The sequence below is a fragment of the Rattus norvegicus genome, chromosome 14, assembly GCF_036323735.1.
Source record: "Rattus norvegicus strain BN/NHsdMcwi chromosome 14, GRCr8, whole genome shotgun sequence".
NCBI classification, from domain to species: Eukaryota; Metazoa; Chordata; class Mammalia; order Rodentia; family Muridae; genus Rattus; species Rattus norvegicus.
The window spans coordinates 77,763,832-77,784,154 of NC_086032.1; the positions used below are offsets into that span (position 1 = coordinate 77,763,832).

Below are 20,323 nucleotides of genomic sequence, written 5' to 3' on the forward strand. Positions count from 1 at the left end.
TGTGATGGCATAGTCACACCACCAATGGCTTATGACTGGGCTACTCACATAGTTTCTAGGGAGTTTTAAGGACAAGCAAATGATAAAATGTTAGAAGAAAGGGCAAAACACAAGTCCCACCTAGAAGTACCTAGAGGAAAAATGGCTCTTCCTAGGATTAAATGGCCCTGGTGTCCCCTACCCCTATCATCACTACAGTAAGTTACACACCTTCCCCGACACCCCTGCACTGCCCCTGTCTGTGTACACAAAGCCATGAGCTACTGAGGTGCCCTCACTTTATGGCCAAAGAACCCTGTGCATCAGAGAGGGGCACATCTGGAGCACAAGGCTCCCAAAGGGTGGGGCTGCTGAACGCCTCTTTTGAAGGGTCTGTCTGAGCCCACACCACTAGACAGCAAGGCCACTTCTACTATCAAGAGTCTTGTGAGTAGGAGGGTGGCCCAGGCCATAGGAAGGGCTTCTGCTCCAAGCCTAGCATTATCTGCTACCAGAACCACTGGAGAGAGCCACACTGGCAGGAGGCCTTCGTCCTCCTCACAAATGTGAAATATTTTGTAGAGCTATACTACAAAAATTAACTCAACACTTCAGACATTCTTATCCACACAATAGGAAAGTGAGCCACACTAAGGCTCAGCTGGAGACGAGTCTAGATCATAAGCATATCTATTCCCAAGAGGCTTACAAAATCCTACCTCCCATGGGGTCCTGCTCTCTTCCCACAGGGTGAGAATGAGATTGGTCCCTTCCGCAAAGGCAGCTGTTGGAAACTGCATAAAAACCTACGATGATCTGCAAATTGTCACAGGAAGAGAAAGAGGTGTTACTCTTACCTAACCAACACTTATCCAAACATCACTGGCTGGACATTTGTGGCTATCTAAAAAATAGCAGAGACTTAAAGCTGTGATTAAGCAAGAAAGACAGTAATTGAGTCATCAGAGAGGGGACTGGGCTGGGTCCTCAAATTATGAGTGGAAAATTACAAAGCTATAAAAAGCAGGGAGGGGAACACTTTCATAAACAGAGTGACAAGAGGCACAGCCCTCTGAAAGTAGCATTCTGGGCTCCAGGCAGGGATTGGTGTGGTGGGCGCTGTCCGTGGTTCTGAAACACGGTCCACTTGGCACTGAGGCTCTCCCCAAAACCTGGAGATCCCTCTCTCCCCTTACCTCATCCAGGACTGTGGATCCTTACTGCTCTTCTTTCTGGACTGGATGGAAACTTTTCTGTTTCTACAACCTCACAGACAGAAGTTAAAATGGCTTGTTTCATGGTGGATGTCACTGACTTCAAGAACTGCCAAGTCTCCTAGTACCCTTTCAGCATCTTAATTCTCTAAATGGTGGATATGGGGCCCATGTCCAATCCCTCTGGTGCACAGCTTGTGCTGAGATTAGACCTGATGTGAATGGCTGAGTGATGATGTGAACCACTGATCCTTGGGTCACAGATTCTGTGAAGGCTCCCAGATACATAAGCAGGAAGGACAGGAAAATGAAGATCAAGGTAACTGAGCAGTCACTCCCAGGAGAAGGGGGGCTTCCTTTCAGAAGGGAGAGCATGAAAATGAGCCTCAGAAATCAGAAAGGCACCACCATAGAGAAAATACACCTGTCAGGAAATGAACACAAGCATAAATGGTTTCTCTTATGGAAAGGGGGAAGTTGACGCTGGGACTAGAAAGTTATCAACTCTCCAAACTCTACCAGTGAACAAGGGTCATGTTCAAAATTTAAAAATCCAATAGGGTGTGTAGGTGTTTACTCACTCAATCACAGAAAGAGAGAGAGAGACAGAGACAGACAGACAAAGTCAGAGACCAAGATCATAGCACAGCACCAGGACTCCTATATGACCGCCAAACCACTTTGGGGTGAGCTGGTAAAAATTTCAGCCCAAGTGCTTTTAGAAAAATTCTTGTTGTCTACATGTTACTAATGACATCACTAAAAAACCCCAGATCTCTGGGTGTCAACTCTCGACAACAGGTCGTGATTTTCATTCTCAATCATGTTCCCCAACCCTGGCCATGCTTCATGATGCAAACATGGCAGCCCAGGTGGCTTCAGACTAGCCTTGAGGACAGATAGACCAGTAAGAGGAGAGACTGTGATGCATGAGCCAATCAGGGCTTTCAGATGCAGGTAGTTCAGGCTAGCCCTCTCTAGTCTAATGACATGATGACCCAAGTAAGTAACGTGTGGCTCAAAATGAGATGCTAAGAGGAACAAACCTGACCCAGACAGTATCCCAGAGAGAATCTTGCTGAGTACTCATGACTCTTGATGCAGCAAGTAAATACTCGCTTCTGTGAACTGCAGAGGGTGGCTGTGTTTGCTATACACGTACAGCCAACCCCACAGTGAACCAGCACGCATGCCAGCCATGAACTGAACAGCCCAAATGCTTCACATTGACACAATGGGGTTGTATTCTCAGTAAGCCACAGCCTCGGCCCCTGCGTACCTCCCACCAGGTTGCCTGGCAGCAGCAAGTGCTACTACACAGCTACGCACCTCTGTTCATTCATTCACACAAAGTCATCTCTGTGGCAGCCTACCCACCCATAGTCAGGAAAGATCCAGGTAGTGGAAACCGGTGCGGAACTCAGTCTAATTAGCACCGATTTACCCTTCCTTTGCCTGGATGGAAGCAGCACGGCATTTCCTTCTTGAATCAGAAATGTGGGTGAGCCCCAAGGAAGAGAGCTTAGCCCTGTTTCCATGGCAACTTCCATGCAGGATCTCATGCCCATCACTCTGGTCAATGTTCAGGAAACACTCAAATGGCAAAATATCTGATTGTAAAATGGCGCATTCTCCAGGGACTCCAGTGGGCAGGTCCTCCCTACTGTCTGCAAAAGACAGCAGTAGCTAAATCTACACGGGCCTCCATTTTCATTTTTAACTCTTAAATTCACATAGGAAGCCAGCGTAATTGCTACAAATGTGGAAACTCTGAGAAGTTAAGTCATTTGCTCAAGTCACACATCCAAGAGATGGTGCCAGAATTTGAATTGAACCTTGTTCTACTTGGCACCTATATTGTAACTTCCCACTCCTCTGACTCCTGGGGGTTATGCATAAGTAAGAGTATCTTCACTGCCCCTAATGATGGCCTGTTGCTCGCCCACATCAACGGGTTAAGCAATAATAGAGCCTCCACATCTGTTGTGTCATCGTCAAGGGCACCCCTCATCCCATGCTTCAGCTTAATCACTGCCAGGAATGTGGTCCAAGAAGGTAAGGCACAGTAAAAGGCTTTGGCCATTTTGAAGGATGCTTTCTCTGGGAGTCAGACACTATGCATAGAACCTTAGCTAAGAAATGACAGTGCCTCCTGTCCTCATATCACAGAACATGTATGCTACTAGAAAACAAGACTCATCTTCTAAAGACACCATGCAGAGTCCAGCCACTCTGACTCTATCATGTGTGTATGTCTAACTGTGTTTCAGTACCCATGCATGACACAAATGACATAGGTTCATCTGTGGAAAACACATGACAAAGAATCTGACTAGAGTCCTTCTGTGGAGCGCTGGATCATGCTAAGACGCGTGTTTTCAACTTCAGATCCTTCAGCCTCTCATACCCTCTCTTCATCTGTCTTACCTGCTGTCACAGAACACCTGAGACTGATGGCTTATTAACCAGTAAAAGTTTATTTTGCTCATAATTATGGAGACTAGAAAACCCAAGAGTGTGGTGCCAAGCCTGTGATGGGATCTCTGTGTTACCGTCCAAGGAGGAAACAAAAGGGCAGGGGAGCACGATCAGCCAGAGGTGCACACAGCTCTTTCTTGTAACTAGTCCATCTCTGCACTAACTACACTGATCCACTCAGAAGGGCGTGGCTTCATGGCATCACCACTCTCTGTTAGGCCCACACCCTAGTTATTGCCTGTGAGACTCGTGCCCAACACAATGCACAGCAAATGAAGCTTCCAATGTGGCAAACCATGGTAAACTGGGACCCTAGTGCTGTCCACTTGAGAAAGGTCCCCACAGATACCTGATGCTTCCCTCCTGCTGCTGCATCTGTCCTGGGCAGGCCCTCACAGCTGTCTCTCTACAGCTTCTCTTGTTTCTACCACATGACAGCCAGAGTGACTTTCTGAAGCACACACCCAATTGTCTCACCCCTCTTTGTGATTGTTTCCTCACACAGAATGAAGCAGGCTCCTCCATCCCTGACTTATCCTTTGGTGTTGCCAAGACATACCATATTTACCTATTAACACCACCCGTGGCCATCTCTGAAGGATGGGCCACTTGCCAAGTCCACACAGCCTACACATCCCAGCCTTCCAATCTTCTTCCCAGTAGCCTGACTCCAGCACCATATGGAGCTCTCCCTAGTGTGAGGCTAGCACTTCTTGGCTAACACATCCAAGGTGCTCCATATTTTAGCTCAGCTTTATCTACCTTATTCCCTAAGATAAGAATCCTTCACTTGGTGCCGAGACCACAGCTTAGCCCCCATTTTGCCTCTGGAGGATTTGTCCCTCCTCTGTAAAGGGAAGTAGTCAGAGCTCCAACCTTGCAGGGTCACCAGGATAAAGTCTAGAAGAAGCCTAGAGGTTGCCCACAAACTGAACACCAGCCTAAGAGATCCAAGATTTCGGACCATGCATCTGCATTCAGGCATTTGGGAAAGTAGAAAAAAAATTTCCTTTTTTTAAATTTAAAATTCAGTGCCAAATCCTTCAAGTTTTATTTTGGATTCTTATTGCTCTATGTCCCCACAAATAAAGCTCAGTTTAAAAAAAAGTGGAGGAGGGAATGCTGTAGCTTTAACGGTCAATTTGGTATACTCTATAGTCATCTGAGAGAAGAGTTTCAATCCTCAATCAAGGGATTGCCCAGATCAGACAGGCCTGTTAATATGTCTATGAAGAATTTTCTTGAGTGTTAACTGATATGGAAGGGCCCAGCCCACTGTGGGCGGTGCCATTCCCTAGACAGGTTTCTGGTGCTGTAGGAAAAAAAAAACTAATCTTCAGCCTGTGAATGACTCAGCATGCAGTGTTCCTCCGTGATTTCTGTTGTGCTCTCTTGCCTGCGAGTTCCCTGGTTCAAGGTAATATTGTATAAAGCAGCAACCAAATCAGCCTTTGGTTTGCTGCTTTGGTTCCTGCCCTGACTTCCCTCATAGATGGACTATGACTTGGAAGTATAAGCCAAACAAACCCTTTTCTCCCCTAAATTGGGAAGAAATTTTTGGTTAGAGTGTTTATCACAGCAACAGAAAGCAAACTGGGACAGAGAGGAAGAGAAGCCAAACACGATGCTGTTCTCAGCACAGAGAATGAACTGGGGTGGTTTGAGAAGGTTAACAGTCTCTGAGAGCAGCAAGAGGGCAGAGGAGCGGGTCATTTCTCAAGCCAAACAAGGGCACTTCACAAGAGAAGCACCCCCACCCCTAAGTATAGCTGTCCCAGAGCAAGCCCAGCTGCCCTGTGAAGTGTGGCCCCCTGTAACTGTCAAGATTCTAGGAAAAGGTATTTGGAATTCCTACACAAGCTAGGAGAATAAATCATGTTGGCATTTTCTTACACAAACACGGAAAACCTCCCCATCTTTATAAGGTTCCCTTCAACTTAGAGGTTACAGAATTCAAATATTTGTATAGGATGTAGGGCTTGGGCCTTTGGGATCTATTATGACAAAAAGCACATTTCCTCAAAGGATATAACTGGGTGGCAGAGTCCTCTCTTAGTATGCATGACACTCTGGGTTCAATTTCCAGCAACACGCATGTCTGCACATGCGTGCATACCACCCAGGTCTGAGGGTAGGTGCCCCATTCTTCAGGCAGCCACCCTTTTGTTCTATGTGGTTCTGTATCAGATCCATTGAGTCAGCCTTGGGACTGAGCCAGTTCTGACACCAGGTTATTACTGAGTCAAGCCCCTGGGAGTCAAGTGTCTCAACTTGTTAACAGTTCTTGAGAGCACGCGGTCCATTCTTAAAGCCAGCTAAGCTCATTGGCAAAGCAGATCTGCCTTCTCCCTACAGCCCAGATTCCACTCTAGAAGAGCCTTCATTTCTAAAGCCCTTCAAGCCAGTCTCCCTCACTTCGTGATGCAAACTAGCTCAGAGCTAAGCCCACAGACAGGGCTTAAGGGAGAACCACTGCAGAAGCAGCTAAAAGCTCACTCAGCCAAGAAACAAGGCTTACCCTGTGGACTCCCCTATCCACCTACACAGTAGAATCCCTTGAATGCAGGGTGCTCTTGAGGAGAGGCTGAGAAGGGGAGACTCTCCTTGTCTTCCATGTTCTTATGGTGAAATGGAACATATGGACATGAGAAACTAACCAAAGAGCTCACAGCTCCCTACCCTGGGAAGAAGGGTGTTCCTTAGAAAATAGAGGTCTTGCTGGCAAAGGCAGAGAGTTAGGGAGGGTGATCCTGATCTAGGAGAGTGCTCTGGGTTCCTGCACCAGAGGGCTGAGTAAAGTCTATGGGACTGGGAGCTTCACACAGCCTGGCACCAATGTGCTACTTTCATGTGGATGTGTGCACATGTCCATCAGTTACATGTGTGTGGAGAGTCAGGTGCTGATGGGGGATGTCTTCCTCAATGGCTCTCACGGAACCTGTAGCCCACGGATTTGGTTAGGCTCTGGCCAGTGAACTCTGGAGATCTGCCTGGATCACCACCTGGTGCCCCACACAACCCCCAGAGCTGGAATGGAATTACAGATAGGTACCTCCTAAAGTATCACCACGCAGCTTTTTCACGGATATGAGGGATACAGACTCAGACCCTCAGGCTTGTGTGGCAAGCAATTTACACACCGAGCCACCTCCCCAGCCCCACTCGTGTTTGCTGAACGTTCTCCCTCCTCAGTTCATGAATACACCAGCACCAATTCACGGTCTCATTTGCTCAAAGCAAAATTTAGGATTTAGACACTATAGCTATCCAGGGAAATGGTTCTCAGTCTCTCTAACTGGAAAACATAATCAAATAGTCTAAAACCTAGCAGCATTCCTAGAGGGTTTAAATACCAGATATCACCAGCTAGCTGGGCAGCCATGTTTCCTTGTCTCCTGGAGTTCCTTAGCAGCCCTGCTTGTACAAGCTTACCCTTACCACCATCCCACTATACACTGCCCTGACCTAGTTCTCCTGGGTGCTGGGAGGAGGGGGATGGTCTCTGAGGCTCCTTTGTCTTGTCAGCACCAGATGTCTCATTTTTGCTCACAGCAGGAAACTGGGTTGTACTCGGCACCTGTGAGCGCTCAGGGCTCTGCAGACAGATGTTGCTAAAATAGTCTATAAACCCTGTCACTGACCTGTAGTCCAGCTAGAGATGGTTCCAGCACACCGCCCTGCTCCCACGGGCTGAGTATGGCCTCAGCTAGAATGGTTTACCTTTTCTTTTATACACCATCTCCTCTACACCTCACATGGTTCCCTCTCTACCTGACCCATGCCTCTCACCCTCATTCCAACCTGTACTGTTAACCACCCTCTGAGCAAACCCCACCACCTATGGACCAGCATCTTCCCTCCATGTCTCTTACATTTCCATAATGAGCTCAGCATGAGTTTCAACAGATGATTACAAGCATCTCGTCCCACACCAGCGCTGGCCTGTGTGAGCTCTGGTGACTTCCAGGAAACTGACTCCAGGTTTAGACTGACTTTGGGCTCAGCACTTTGACTTTAACTATGAGACAAGCCATGATGGAACAGAAGTTCCTAAAGACCTTGTAGGCTGCTGGCCTGCATGCTCTGCTCCTCTTTCAGCCCAGGTCTCAATGTGAAGAGATACTCGGGGTAGATGCAGCTTCTAACAACAGCAGCAGGGGCAAGGTTACAGCTTGTGACATGAGCGAGATCTCAGAGTCATGTGCCATTGCACTGACCTGTACGCTGTCCCACAATGGTCATGCTGATGGCTAACCCACGTGGTGTTTACTCTGTGCAGATAGTAATCTCAGCACCCTACAAGTTTCTTCTGTTAGTGATGGGGGTTGGCTGTTATTGCTTGTGTCATTTCACCCACGTGGCCATAGAGAAAGGCTGGTGAGTGGAGAGACTGTGTGAGCCCCCAGGAGTCAAACCTGTAATTCCACCGCTTCTTCCAACACACCATTCCCCCAGCTCACAGGCTTCCGTCTCCTTCCTATGGCCCGCAGGGTGTCAGAATGCCTGTAACATCGATCCCCAGCTACCTCATCCATTTCACAGTAAGGAAAAGAACTCAAAATGGAAGAGAAGGAAGTGATGTGCCCAAGGTCAGACATCTTGGAGTCCGTGACAAACTTAGAAGCTGTGTCATTTCTGCTGCCCAGCCATTCAGACCTCTCTCAGACACCTCGAATTCGGCTGCATAAAATCCCCCACCTTCCTCCCAACCCGGACCTCACCTGCGCTGTTCCAACCTCTCACTTATGCCACTGCGAAACCCATGAAGCCTCCTGTTGCTTCTGGCCAGGTCCTAGTCTCAAGTTCCTCTGGCGTGTTCTGATCCAACCTGTGCTTATTTCAGGTGTGTGCACTGCTGGCAAACACCGATGGTTAGGTACCCTGCGCAGTCACTATGCCAACAATATTGGTCACTAAGGTGAGTCAAATTTTCACTTCCTTGGAGTTCATGAGTATGAAGGAAGAAGCTATGTATGGTACCAGCAGTTCTCAAACTGTAGGTTGCAAACCCTTTGGGCTCAAATGACCCTTTCACAGGGGTCGCCTAAGACCACCAGAAAGCACAGGTATGTACTCATGATTCATAGCTGTAGCAAAATTGCAATTTTAAAATAGCAACGGAAATAATTTTATGGCTAGAGGTCATCACACATGAGGAACTGTATTAAAGGATCGTAGCATTAGGAAGGTCGAGAACCACTATATTAGACACTTGCTATGGGCCAGGTACTCTTGAGTGTGTGGCATTGAATGTTTTCCATGATTTGAGTATTGGTCAAGTCTGCTTTGTAAAGAACGTATGAAATAATTGTTACAGGGTATGGTGGTTCGAGCACTTGGAAAGCCTCAATAAGAATATCAAAAGTAGAGGCCAGCCTGAGCTACAGAATAAATTATAGACTAACCTGGACTACAGAGTGAGATACTACCACAAAGATGAAGGTGTCACTGTGCTGTGACACTGTCCTGCCACCTTTGTGTTCCTTCTGAAACTCTCCTTACAAATTTGTGTGTAATAAAAAAAATATTTTTTCCTTAGAATTTGACTCACTTCTCTGTGCCCATGAACTGGACATTAGTGAGGGTTTCTGCCTCTGTCCTGAATGGCTGGGGCTTAGGTCATTCCCACAGTGGCCCTGGTGCTGTCCTTTGCTTCTCCCGGACCCTCAGTACTGGTGCAACTTCCAGCCCATTTGCCAAATTGTGCAAGTGCCCGAATCCTTTATGCAAAGACTCATGGGATAAATGAACATCTACTCTAAATGTCCCCTTTGGGATAGCCTGCCAAATGCTTCACAGGTTTGCTGGTTTGTTTGTTTGTTTGTTTGTTTGTTTGTTTGGGGAGTGGGTTTGATTTTCCCCATATGATATATAAAATTAAAGTCACAACCTCAGCCCAATATAAGTTTCTCCCCTGTCCTCACTATTTGACTAAAGATGCACACACATTCGCTTATATACCATCATATAATCACATATACAAACACACACACAAACACACCCACCCAGTGATTTTCTCAACATACAGAACAGCCCATTCACTCTGCCTGCTTGAATGTGAATTGAAACGTGATTTTTTTTTCTCTGTAGCTCGATGCAAGAACCTTGGTGTGCCATTACATGCCTTCAAACCTCAGTTTCCTCTCTGGGACACGATGGTGATTGAAAGATAACACACCTAGGCTACCCTCTCCCCATAGTTACAGGATGGGTAGGAGATAGTAGAAGTCATGGAGACTGCAGCAAGAGCTGTGAATTCTATTGTTAATAATAATTAGAAGCTCGGTAGCCAGCTCCCTGACTCCCCCATGCACACAGCTGAAGGAGCATCCCCCATTCTGTGGCTCTTCTGGGGACCAAGAGCTGCTGCAGGGCCAGGGATTCCTGTGCCTTTGTTTGCTGAGAGCCACACCCATGATACTCTACTGGCTAAACACAGTGGGTATCTGTAAACAGTTTCAGCTATGTTAACCCCCATTTGTGCTCTTCGTTACAGAAAAATCCACCCTTGAAAGAGCTTCATCAATATTTTAAACAGACCCTGGAGTAGAGACTAACTGTATCTCATCTTCCTTTTCCATCAGGTCAGCCTGGCCATACTTAAAAGAAGAAATGACTCCACATCGTAACCAACTGGAGTAGAACATTTTCCTCATTTCATCTCCATGTCTGTCCATAAGGTACCTGGCCTGGGTGAGGTACCCTGCTCTCTGTTCTGGTAAACAACTTTGAATTCCCTACTGAAGCCTAGGTCTTCATCTCTGTGGATCTCTCTCCCCATAACAGAGATGCAGGGGCCCATGGAATGATCAAGCACCTTGCAGGTGGGACCTGGGACTGCAGTTGTGCTCTCTGTTTGCTTCTGAGGCCTGTGCCTCAGGCCTCTCCTCAGGCTGTTGAAAGCACCTTTGACTTTTCCAAGGTTTGCTTCAGTGTGCGGAGAAGCCACATGGCAGCAGACGTGGAGATCCAGAATGCTTGCTTTCCTTCTGCCTCCTCCAAAAGCCATCTCATTTGACCCCTGGGCTCTACATGCCTGCTGGAGTTGCCTGCAGACCCCTTACTTCCCTTTACTATACCCATCACCATTTATGAAGTAGCTGTGACTTATTGCTAACTACGGGAGCTAAGACTTTCTCCTTTCCCACCTCCCTATGTCCAGCAGAAACCAGGTACTTTTTACAAAGTTACCCAGTGACTGCTAAGGAACAGTTGAGAGCTGTGGCATTTTAAAAGGGACCCTGATCCTCATCACAGTGTGTGCACCATTAGCAAAAGGTCTTCAGCCATAGGAAGGGGCTTACAAGGTAGAGTCTTTCACACCCAGCCTTGCTATTTCTTTGTGGTTGGGATAGGCAAGGTGCGCCAAGGAAACAAGTGCCCTCTCAAGGGTCTCCTTTTGCATAGGAGATAGCCTTTGTGCATCCCTCCTCACCATGCTCACTGGAACCACTCCTGCGGCTGATGGAACATCTCTGCAATTGTCCCACAGGTCTATTGCCTGCTTTGCATATAGGATTAAAGCAGCAGAGACGCCATGCCTTTCTTAGGTCAAACGTGCCAACACACTAACAGCTCTGCCCTGGATGGCCTGGCTGTTCGTGAGTCTTGTTGAGGACATGGGAGGGAATCTGCAATGGATATCAAAGCAGTGAGGCTTGACAAGCCACCCTAGCAGGACACATATCCACAGCCATCTGGTGTAAAGGCCGAGCCCCTCATCTCCACTGCAGAAGGTCACAGCAGGATGGCCCTGCAGCTCAACAGACAGAGCCATAGGACTGACTCCAAAGGAACTCTTCCCAGAGACCTGCCTAGCAGCCATCTGTTGAATTTCAACCCGAGACACCAGTGCCCTGAAGCTCAGATCCTCCAAGAGCACACAACACAGAGGGACCCTGAGCTATTGATTCATTGGTCCCTGCATCAGCTCCACCTCAACACCTGCCTCCGTTCTTCGGACAGGAACCCATGGTCAGCCCTCTCCAGCAAGGACCTGTTCAAACAATCCCAGGCTCCCTCCCTTCATTGTCAGGCAAATGGATCTCACAGTCCCTCCGAGACATCTCCTATGTACAGGGTTTGCAAACTGGATGGATATGGTTCAGTCTCCATGCCTACTCACACCTATAGGTGGGAGCTCAGCAGAGGTCAGTTTGGAAGGGGTAAAAGCCAACCAGTGCAAAACACAGGTGGGGAACCAGGATTCCTCTCCCCCCTTTTCTCAACCATACTCACAGCCCACTTGCTAACCTTTCCCTGCTTCATAACAGTGCTTCCCAGGGAAGACCTCCCCGGGGCCATAAAACTAACGGGTCACACTGGATGTGTGACTAGGGAAAGTCAGCACCCACCTCTAACTCAAAGCTGCCTTCCTGGAGGGGCTCTGGGGCTGTCTTTGACCCTGAACTCCACAAGCTGAGTCTCCACCCTCCTATCTCAGGGTTCACCCAGGAGGATATGAGCTATGGGAAGCCCACCTGCCAGAACCTGGATGTTCCAGCATTGCCACCCCAGTCTCTGCGCTGACAGCTCTAAGCAACTGTTTGCTGGTTCTAACACCAGGCAGGAACTCGATGGAGGATGTAGTGTCTGACCTCATCACCCTTAGCTCCCCGCCTAGACAAAGCTTAGAGACCGGGCCTCCTTTGTTTCCGGCCACACCCAGGGACACGGCCCAGATGTTCAGTCTACCCTACCACTAAACCTTCGCGCTGCTCAGCCTCTGTGGTTAACCCTTAAGAAGCCGCGGCTTCCAGTGTGGACCACTGGGCTATTCTTAGCTGCAGTGAGGTGTGGGAGCAGTGCATCCATCCATCATGGCGCAGCTCCAAGTCGGGCCTTCCACCCCATCGATAAGCAAGGAGTGCAGAGCTGCATCTTTTTCCTTCCTCTGAAGGCTGCAAGGTGCAAGACAGGGAAGCCGCAGGGGCCAGGTGCATTAGGCCAGGCACACCCTCCCCATCCCAGTGTGAGGCCGAGGGAGGGGGACTGAGGCCCCGCGCCCCTCCCTCTTTTGTTCAGCTCCGCATCCTCCGGTCCACGCCATCCTCCCGGCACACGCCACCCTCCCGGCACATCCTGCGGAGGGAGGGGGCTTCACGCCCGCAGAGAGAGGGACTGGATACTCCAGCCCCGCCCTGCCATGCGGGGCTCCCCCTCATTGTCCCCAGAGGGGGAGGGGGAGGCCTCGGCGAGACGGGCCCCGCCCCACTCGCGGCGACGCAGGAAGCCTCCGGGGGCGTCCCTGCTGTACCCCCACGGGTCTGGACCCTGATGGCGACCACCCTCAAGCCACAAAGCACTGCGGCAGGGTGGGGGCGCTTACGGTGATGTGCGGGATGCTCTTCTTCCCCTGATGAGACATGGCCCCTCTGGAGCCCTCCGCCCGGCCGCTGGAACTAACGTCTGCCTGGCGCTCTACCCGGGTCTCCCGGCCGCGCTACTCGTGGGAGCTGCGACAAAGGCCCGGGAGGGACGAAAGAAAGGACAGAAACTCGGCTCCCACCGCTGCCCACTCCCCGCTGCTCGGCCCGCCGCCGCTGCTCCGGCTGCCTGCACCGCCCGGCTTGGCGAGGAGGGCGGGAGGAGGAGGGAGAGGCTGGGCGAGAGGAGGGCGCTGAAGACAGACAGCTCCTCCCGGTGGCGGCAGCAGAACCGGATTCGCCCCTTTCGGCTCGAACCAGGAAGCGCTTCCCTTCCGATTTCCCCCACTCCGCCCCTGACCCCCGCCCCGCGCGCTCGCCTAAGCCCGGGCCTCGCTCGCACAACTAGGAGAAGATGTTTTTCAGTGCTGTTTTAAAAGCAAGAAACAAACAGCCTTTGGACGCGCGGGCAAAAGCCGTGGGCAGTGCCACAGGTGTCTCTGATCTTTGTGTGTGTAACCTGTGCTTGGGAGGAAGTGTGGGCCAGGAGTCAGCACCCACCCTAATTGCTAGAAGCATCCTTGGCCCTCCACAGTCGCACTCAAGGATCCCCTCTGGCCAGTCCTTCCATGGTCTCCGTTTTTCCATCCCCTTTCCCATATTCAAATCCAAGTCTTCATTCATGCTATTATCTTGAATAGCCCACCTCAGTTAAGGGGAACTCATTTTCCCAGCCCCATCTCCAGGGCCTTCACCTCTTTACCCTCTCCATTTCCATTCCCAGGCAGAGGCAAAGCAGCAGAAAGGACTAGCTGCGAATCCATGGGTGACCCTTCCTCTGCTCTCTCCTGTCAGTGGCTTGTCTATCTGGCCTGGCAGTGAAGGCTTGGAAAGCTGACCCACTGGTACTAACTAAGGTCTCTACAGCCCTAGGGTCAGGGAAGAAACGCGATTTTCCTGCCTATCATTTGAAGTGTTCGAAGCCCGGGGATCCGGATGTGGCTCTGGGACAGGTGGGCAGGAAGCCAGGGACAAAGCTTGCCAAACTTCACCAAGAGGGGACAAAAGATGAACGAGGGAGCCCCCAGCAGGCCTCAAAATACCGGGCAGCTGCCCCCCAGGCAGGAGCAAGCCATTTTCCTACCAATGAGCTCATTTCCTGCCTGCACACTCCCTCCACTGACCCTGTGGATAGAATCACTCCACCACTTCCGGGTTGCCAAGGGAGGCGAGGAACAGAAAAATCTAGGGACCCCGCTGGGGCCTTTCGTCTTCCACCACATGGAGAAAGCCAGTTCCTAGTCCACCGCAGGAGACCAAGAGGGATTATAAGCTCCGAGAGAATAGTTTATATTCAGAAACACTAGTCTGTGACTTTCCCCTTTTACAGACAGGACACTGAAGCTTGTAGAGATAAAGTACCGCGCATTTGCAGAGATAAAATAGCGTAAATTAACTGCCGCGGGGCAGCGTCAGGAAGCGGGTTCTCTACTCATTAAGTCCCGCCTGTGCTCTGGCCCCTAAATTCTCATTAATGACCGGAAGCTGCGGATGATAGCAGCACACTTCTGTCTCCGGATTCCCTTCCTCGGCAATAAGTCAAAGGTTCCAGTACCCCGGCATTCCCTGGGGTCAGTCGGGGGGTTCTGGGCAGGCAAGCTAGAGAGAGGGGCTGAGCCACGTGCAAGTCAGAAGGAAGAGTCCTGCTCGCTACTGGCCAAACAGATTGCTGCTCCCAAGCAGACTTCTCCGGTACAAAGCTTTACAGCCACCAGCCTCTGGCAACCGCAAATGTTGCGCCTGCGCTGTTGAAACCCCACCCCCCTCCCAGGAAAAAGCCTTATGGGCGGGGGAGGGGCCCGGGCACCCTTTGCAGGAGTGGTTAAGGCTGGTCCTAGATCCCTAGCCCTCTGCAACCCATGCCCTGTGGTCTTCAGAAAGTAAATTACTCCATCCAGCGGGGCCGTGATCTCTTCTACTCTAAGTCCCCACCAGAGAGTGCTTTGGGAGGCCTCGAACGCAGCCTTTTGTCAGGTCCCTAAGAAGTCGGGGAGAAAGGACAGAGGGGAACCGGGTGGTAAGAACACAGGAGCAGCTGAAGCAACTAGGGTCCAGAAACACTAAGGCACAGCTACCGGGCCAGCCATAGCAGAGCTGGGGACAAAGCTTGTGTGAATGACCCTGACCAGTGCCGCGAAGCCAGAAGGACAGCTCCAGGCCAGTCACAAAGAGCAATCGCCTCCGTGGTATTCCCTTTGAGGGAAGCCGAGAGCAGACTGCCACTCCCGGGTCACAGATGAAGACAGCTTAAAGAAGGTGAAACATCTCGACAGGTTCCAGGTAGTGGCTGGGTTTCTGGGCCCTGAAGCCTTTGGTGGAGCTAGAGAGCCTGTTTCCCACGCGAGGTCGTACTACCAAGGAGGAGATAAAGGGATAGGGAACTGGACTCTGGCTAGTTCCCTGCTCCTCGCCCCCGCCTCCAGCGCCCAGGCGGCAGATTCAGGACCACGGAGAGTTCCAGAGCGGAGGACAGAGCTGGAGAACACCGCCCATTTTCTTCTCCTCCAAAACGCCTGTCCAGATTACAGTCCTGTTCAAACTCTTCCTCCCTCTGAGTTCACTTTGTGCCTCTCATGGTGTTAATGGAAAGGACGAATTAATTAATTAATTAAACCGAGAATGATGATAAAACTCCATAGCAAGCATTTATTGATCACTCTCTACCTGATTGAACTTAATTCTTGAAATGAGTCCACAGCTCTCCCCAGCCAGGGAACTTCTGGAGGGTGGGGTTAGGCTGCCTAGCCAGCCCAGTCCAGAACTCAAGGGACAGCTCCCAGAGCTGTTCCAACTTCTGTTTCCCAGACACGTGGCTCTGACCTTACCCACCCTGTTCAGGACTCTTCTGTCTGACCACCCGTGTTCCCTGGTAAATTCCAACTTAGGGACGATAACCTATAAGGCCCAAACCCTGGCCATGTCTTTCCCTGATGTCCCTCTTCACTTTCAGAAGTCAGGGAGTCCATATGCCTGGGTTCAAATCCCAGATTCGCCTCCAGCGTATACATCCAGGAGAGGAGTGTCCTGAGCGATTTCTTACTGCCCACCTTCTAAATCCTTAACCACATCGTCCCGCAGGGAGGGGCGGGAGCATCTATATGAACAGAGTCATTCCGTGAACCTCTCTCTGAGCGGGTTACAGCCTAAGCGTTCCACAATCAGTGAGTGAGCGAATAGATAGATGGAGGAAGACAGAGAATGCCCCCCCTATTCACAGAACCCCGGAAAGAGAACGAGGCTTAAATTCATTTTACAGGTCCCTTAGCGGCAGCGGCAGCTGCCGCAACTTACTTCCCTTCTCAGAACCTGGCTTTGGCCTTCTGAGGCTCTGCTGGCCAACCCTGGCCTATCCTAAACCTCTCTGAACCTCTTGCAGGATGAAGTGGGGGAGGGGCCGTTGCAGTCCCCCAGAACCTGGTGGCAGCGGGTCCCCACACGCGCCCTCGCGCCACCCAAGCACTGGGTCTCCAAGGGCCCCGCCCCCCCACGTCTGGCCCACGTGCCCCTAGGGTACCTGGCCATTGTCCCGGCCGAGTGGTAGGTCGCGGGGCGCAGGACATCGGATGCGCAACGCCGGCGGTCTGTCATCGCGATCGCCTGGCGAGCTGACAGCAGAGCCCGAGGGCTCGCTCACATCGCTGGCCGTGTCCTCACTGCCGCCAGGGCACGGCAGGCCCACGGCGTCGGGCCGGCCAGCGCTGCGTGGTGTGCGCGCGGAGCCGCGGCGGCCCACGCTGTAGGCGTCGAAGTCGATGGTCTTGTTCTCGTAGGCTCCCTCCACGGCGGCGAACATGCCGCCGTACTTCTGGCGCGGGGTCTGCGCCGCGCTGCCTGGCCGCGCCAGGTACACCGGCAGGTCGTCCTCCGTGTTCCATGCTCGCCGCCGCTCCGCCATCCCCGTCTCCGGCGGTCAGCTCTCGCTACCGCTGGCTCCGCGCTGAGCGCCTCGGTGCGGGCCCGCGGCGGCCCAAGCGCGACTGCGGTCGGGCAAAGAGGGAGGGAGGAAGGGCCGGGGCGTGGCCCGCAAGGGGCGGGGCCGGGGCGGGGCGGGGCGGAGCCTACGGTGACCAAGGCCAGCGCCACTGCCAGCTACAAAGGACCACGGAGGCGGGGACGGCGGCCGGGGCGGGGAGAATGGTGACGTGCGGTAGCCGCAGCGCGGAGGGCGGGCAGCCGAGCCGCAGTGCCCTCCACGCACCCGGCTCTCCGCCTCCAGAAGGAGCGCAGGGCGCGGGCAGAGACGGGGTGGGGGCCGTGCGCCAGTGCACACCACACATACACACATATGCACGCACGCGTGTACACACGGTGAAGCTTCACCTCGCAAGGGATAGTTGCACAGACATCAGCCTGTCTGTACATGGTACATCTCCAAATCAGGTACCTCCGCGCTCCCTCCAGACAGCAGGCACTCCATAGATCACACACACACACACACACACACACACACACACACACAAGCTCACGCTCACACACGAGCCCGCGTACACCAGAGATTCTGTCAGGCAACCCCACGCATCATCAAAGTCGTACAAAAATTAAATGAACTTAGATGCACAGTCAGAGACAGACACATCCAACTCCCCATTGGCTCACTTGATGCTACTACACTGATTGCCTAATAGGATCTGGCACTAGGATAGTGCTGGGGACTGGACTAAGAGTAGAATAAAATCCCTGTTTGTTTGGTTTTTTTTAAACGCTAACTTTCTAAGTGATATGATACAAGAATGAAGCCTGCAGAACTCAGGAGCAGAGGTCCCTATCCCATAGCAAGGAGGCCATGTTAGCATTACACTCCCAGATGCTTGTAACTGAACCGATGACCCACACACCCGTCCCAACAACATCTCAGGGTGAAGAATTCCCACACTGCTACCAAAAGGAACTTCACAAGGCTCCTCCACACACAGGCCTGTAAATTGCTGATTGGCAACCCCTGCACATCCCACCAAATAAAAGGGAAGTAGGAAGAACCCTTAAACAGAAACCCTTTGGAGACAGATATTCAGGAATGGACACATGCAGCAGGCAGCACCCAGACAAAGGCAGCTATGGGCAATTCCCACATCCTGAATACAGTCAACTCTAACTGTGCTGGAGCTTAACATCTGGAGATTCGGGGGGGGGGGCTCCTTTAACCAGGAAGAAGGATGGAGACTTGGGGTCAGTCCCAGCCCCTTCACTTATTTATGACTTTCTAGCAGAGGGTCATGAGATTCCCTGGGGACCCAGGAATCTCAGCTGTGCTTTCTGGATGGGAGGCTCACAAGCTGCCAGCCCCCTAGGCAGACAAGTCCAAACTGGCAATCAGGATTGCTGGGGAACAGTAGGAAGCCTGATCCAGCATCTGTCCTTCAGTTGGCTTCCCCGGGCTAGGAGCTGTCCTTTCAGCACCTCCACCAAAGGGTCAGAGAGCTCTGCAGCCAACCTTGGAGAACCCCAGACAGTAAATATGATTGTTGAGATCACAACCAGAGGGCTCTGCCACATGGGCTCTACGGACATCAGCTAACACCTCACGCTTCCTCTGTGACTAAAGCCAGTCTGTATTGCAAGTAGAATGCTCCAGCTGTGTGGTTGAGGAAACAGGAGAAGCAAACAGCTGCCTATCCATTCCATTTCACGTGGCTGCTCCTGTCTGCCTTGGGACCCCATGCTTATCCAATGTCAGTTGGCAGTTGGAAAGTTCCTTCCATCCTTCCTTTATCTATATTTGACATGGACTAATGCTGGGCACACAGGAAAGTGTCAAGTTCTTGTCCTCAGTGTCTATTTTAGTAGGTCCGCAGTCTTCCACCCACCTTACCTATACACTGGCTCCTCTGTCCTCTTGTTCCTACATCCCATGCAGATTCAGGTTGCCCAGGTGATTCCTGTGGAAGTTGGAAAAACTGCACTGAAACTGTCCTGAATCTTTAATTGAACTCTGAAATACAGTCCACAGTGCACCCTATGCTAGAAGTGCTGATGCTGACGTCCACAGTGGACCAGAGCCTCCCAAGGGTTGATGGTGATAAAATCCATATAACATAAATGACCGGACATAGGAATGCATACCTTTAATCCCGGCACTCAGGAGGCAAGCAGATATCTGTGAGTCTGAGGTCATCCTGGTCTACATAATGAGCCGCAGCCCAGAGTTACATAGTGAAACCCTGTATCAACAAGAAAAATAACAGAGGACTCCAAACATCTGAGTTAGACAGTACTTTCAAGGTCAAGCTTTCTACTCCATACTTGATTCTTCAGTCAACATTTCGGGGATTCGGTCTCTCTAGGTTTGCCAATAGTGACGAAAACGTTGTTGCTTTTGGAGAAAACCCCAGACCTGGAGAGATGGCTTAGCAATTAAAAGCAACCGCTGCCTTGCAGAGGACTTGAGTTCAGTTGTCAGCGCCCATGTACGATGGCTCACAACTGCCTCTAACACTAGCCCCAGGGGATCTTGCGCCATTCACCTCTGGCCTCTGCAGGCATCTGTGTGCATATGCTCACATGCATATATGCACACATGCATGCGTGCACGCACACACACAGCATGCCATCACATAGATAAATACACATAAATAACAATGAAATTGAGATCTTTTAGGGAAAAAATGAAGGGCCTGGAGAAAGGACTTGGCAGTTAAGAACTCTTAGTGCTCTGACAGAGGACCTGGGGCTTGGTTCCTAACCCCAACATAGAAGCTCACGGATGAATCCAGTTCCAACGGATGTGAAGCCCATTTAGTCTCCGTATTCTCTCCAGTGCTTGTGGTGAACATAAACTCACAGAAAATTCACATACAAAGAAAGAAGAAAAGAAAGAAAGAAAGAGAGAGAGAGAGAGAGAAAGAGAGAGAGAGAGAGAGAGAAAGAAAGAAAGAAAGAAAGAAAGAAAGAAAGAAAGAAAGAAATGTTTAAAGAAGAAAACCCATTCTCTCATGAGAAGGAGCCAGCCAGTTTGTGAAGCCAGAGGGTGCAACACGAGGAAGCTCTATGTTCAGGCAGAAGCAAGGAAAATCACAGTTTCCACTTACCAAGTGTTTACCACCTGCCTGGGGCACCCTACCAACAAGAATGCTTTGTAACTCCCCCCTTCCCTCCCCCCCAAATACACAAGCTTGAAAGTGCTATTTTAGTCTCATTTTCCAGATTAGGAAAATGTGGCTGAGAGAGATTAAATCCTTTGCCTAGAGGCACAGATGGCAAGGAGACTTTGGGGATTTTAAAACACGGTCT

The 20,323-nt window shown here is 50.9% G+C and overlaps 1 protein-coding gene across 2 annotated transcripts in view; it reads right to left on the reverse strand.

The window, feature by feature from the left end:
• Crmp1 (collapsin response mediator protein 1) overlaps positions 1–17,085 on the reverse strand; it is a 46,242-nt gene extending 29,157 nt beyond the window's left edge. Inside the window, exon 1 of one of the 2 annotated variants that reach the window (NM_001365151.1) lies at positions 16,611–17,085. In NM_001365151.1, coding sequence (NP_001352080.1) covers positions 16,611–16,991 — 381 coding nt within the window. In that variant the 5' untranslated portion in view covers positions 16,992–17,085. Of the gene's footprint in view, positions 1–12,999; positions 13,250–16,610 lie in introns of those variants that run through there. The other variant, NM_012932.3, reaches the window with a different exon arrangement.
• Positions 17,086–20,323: the final 3,238 nt, after the last annotated feature.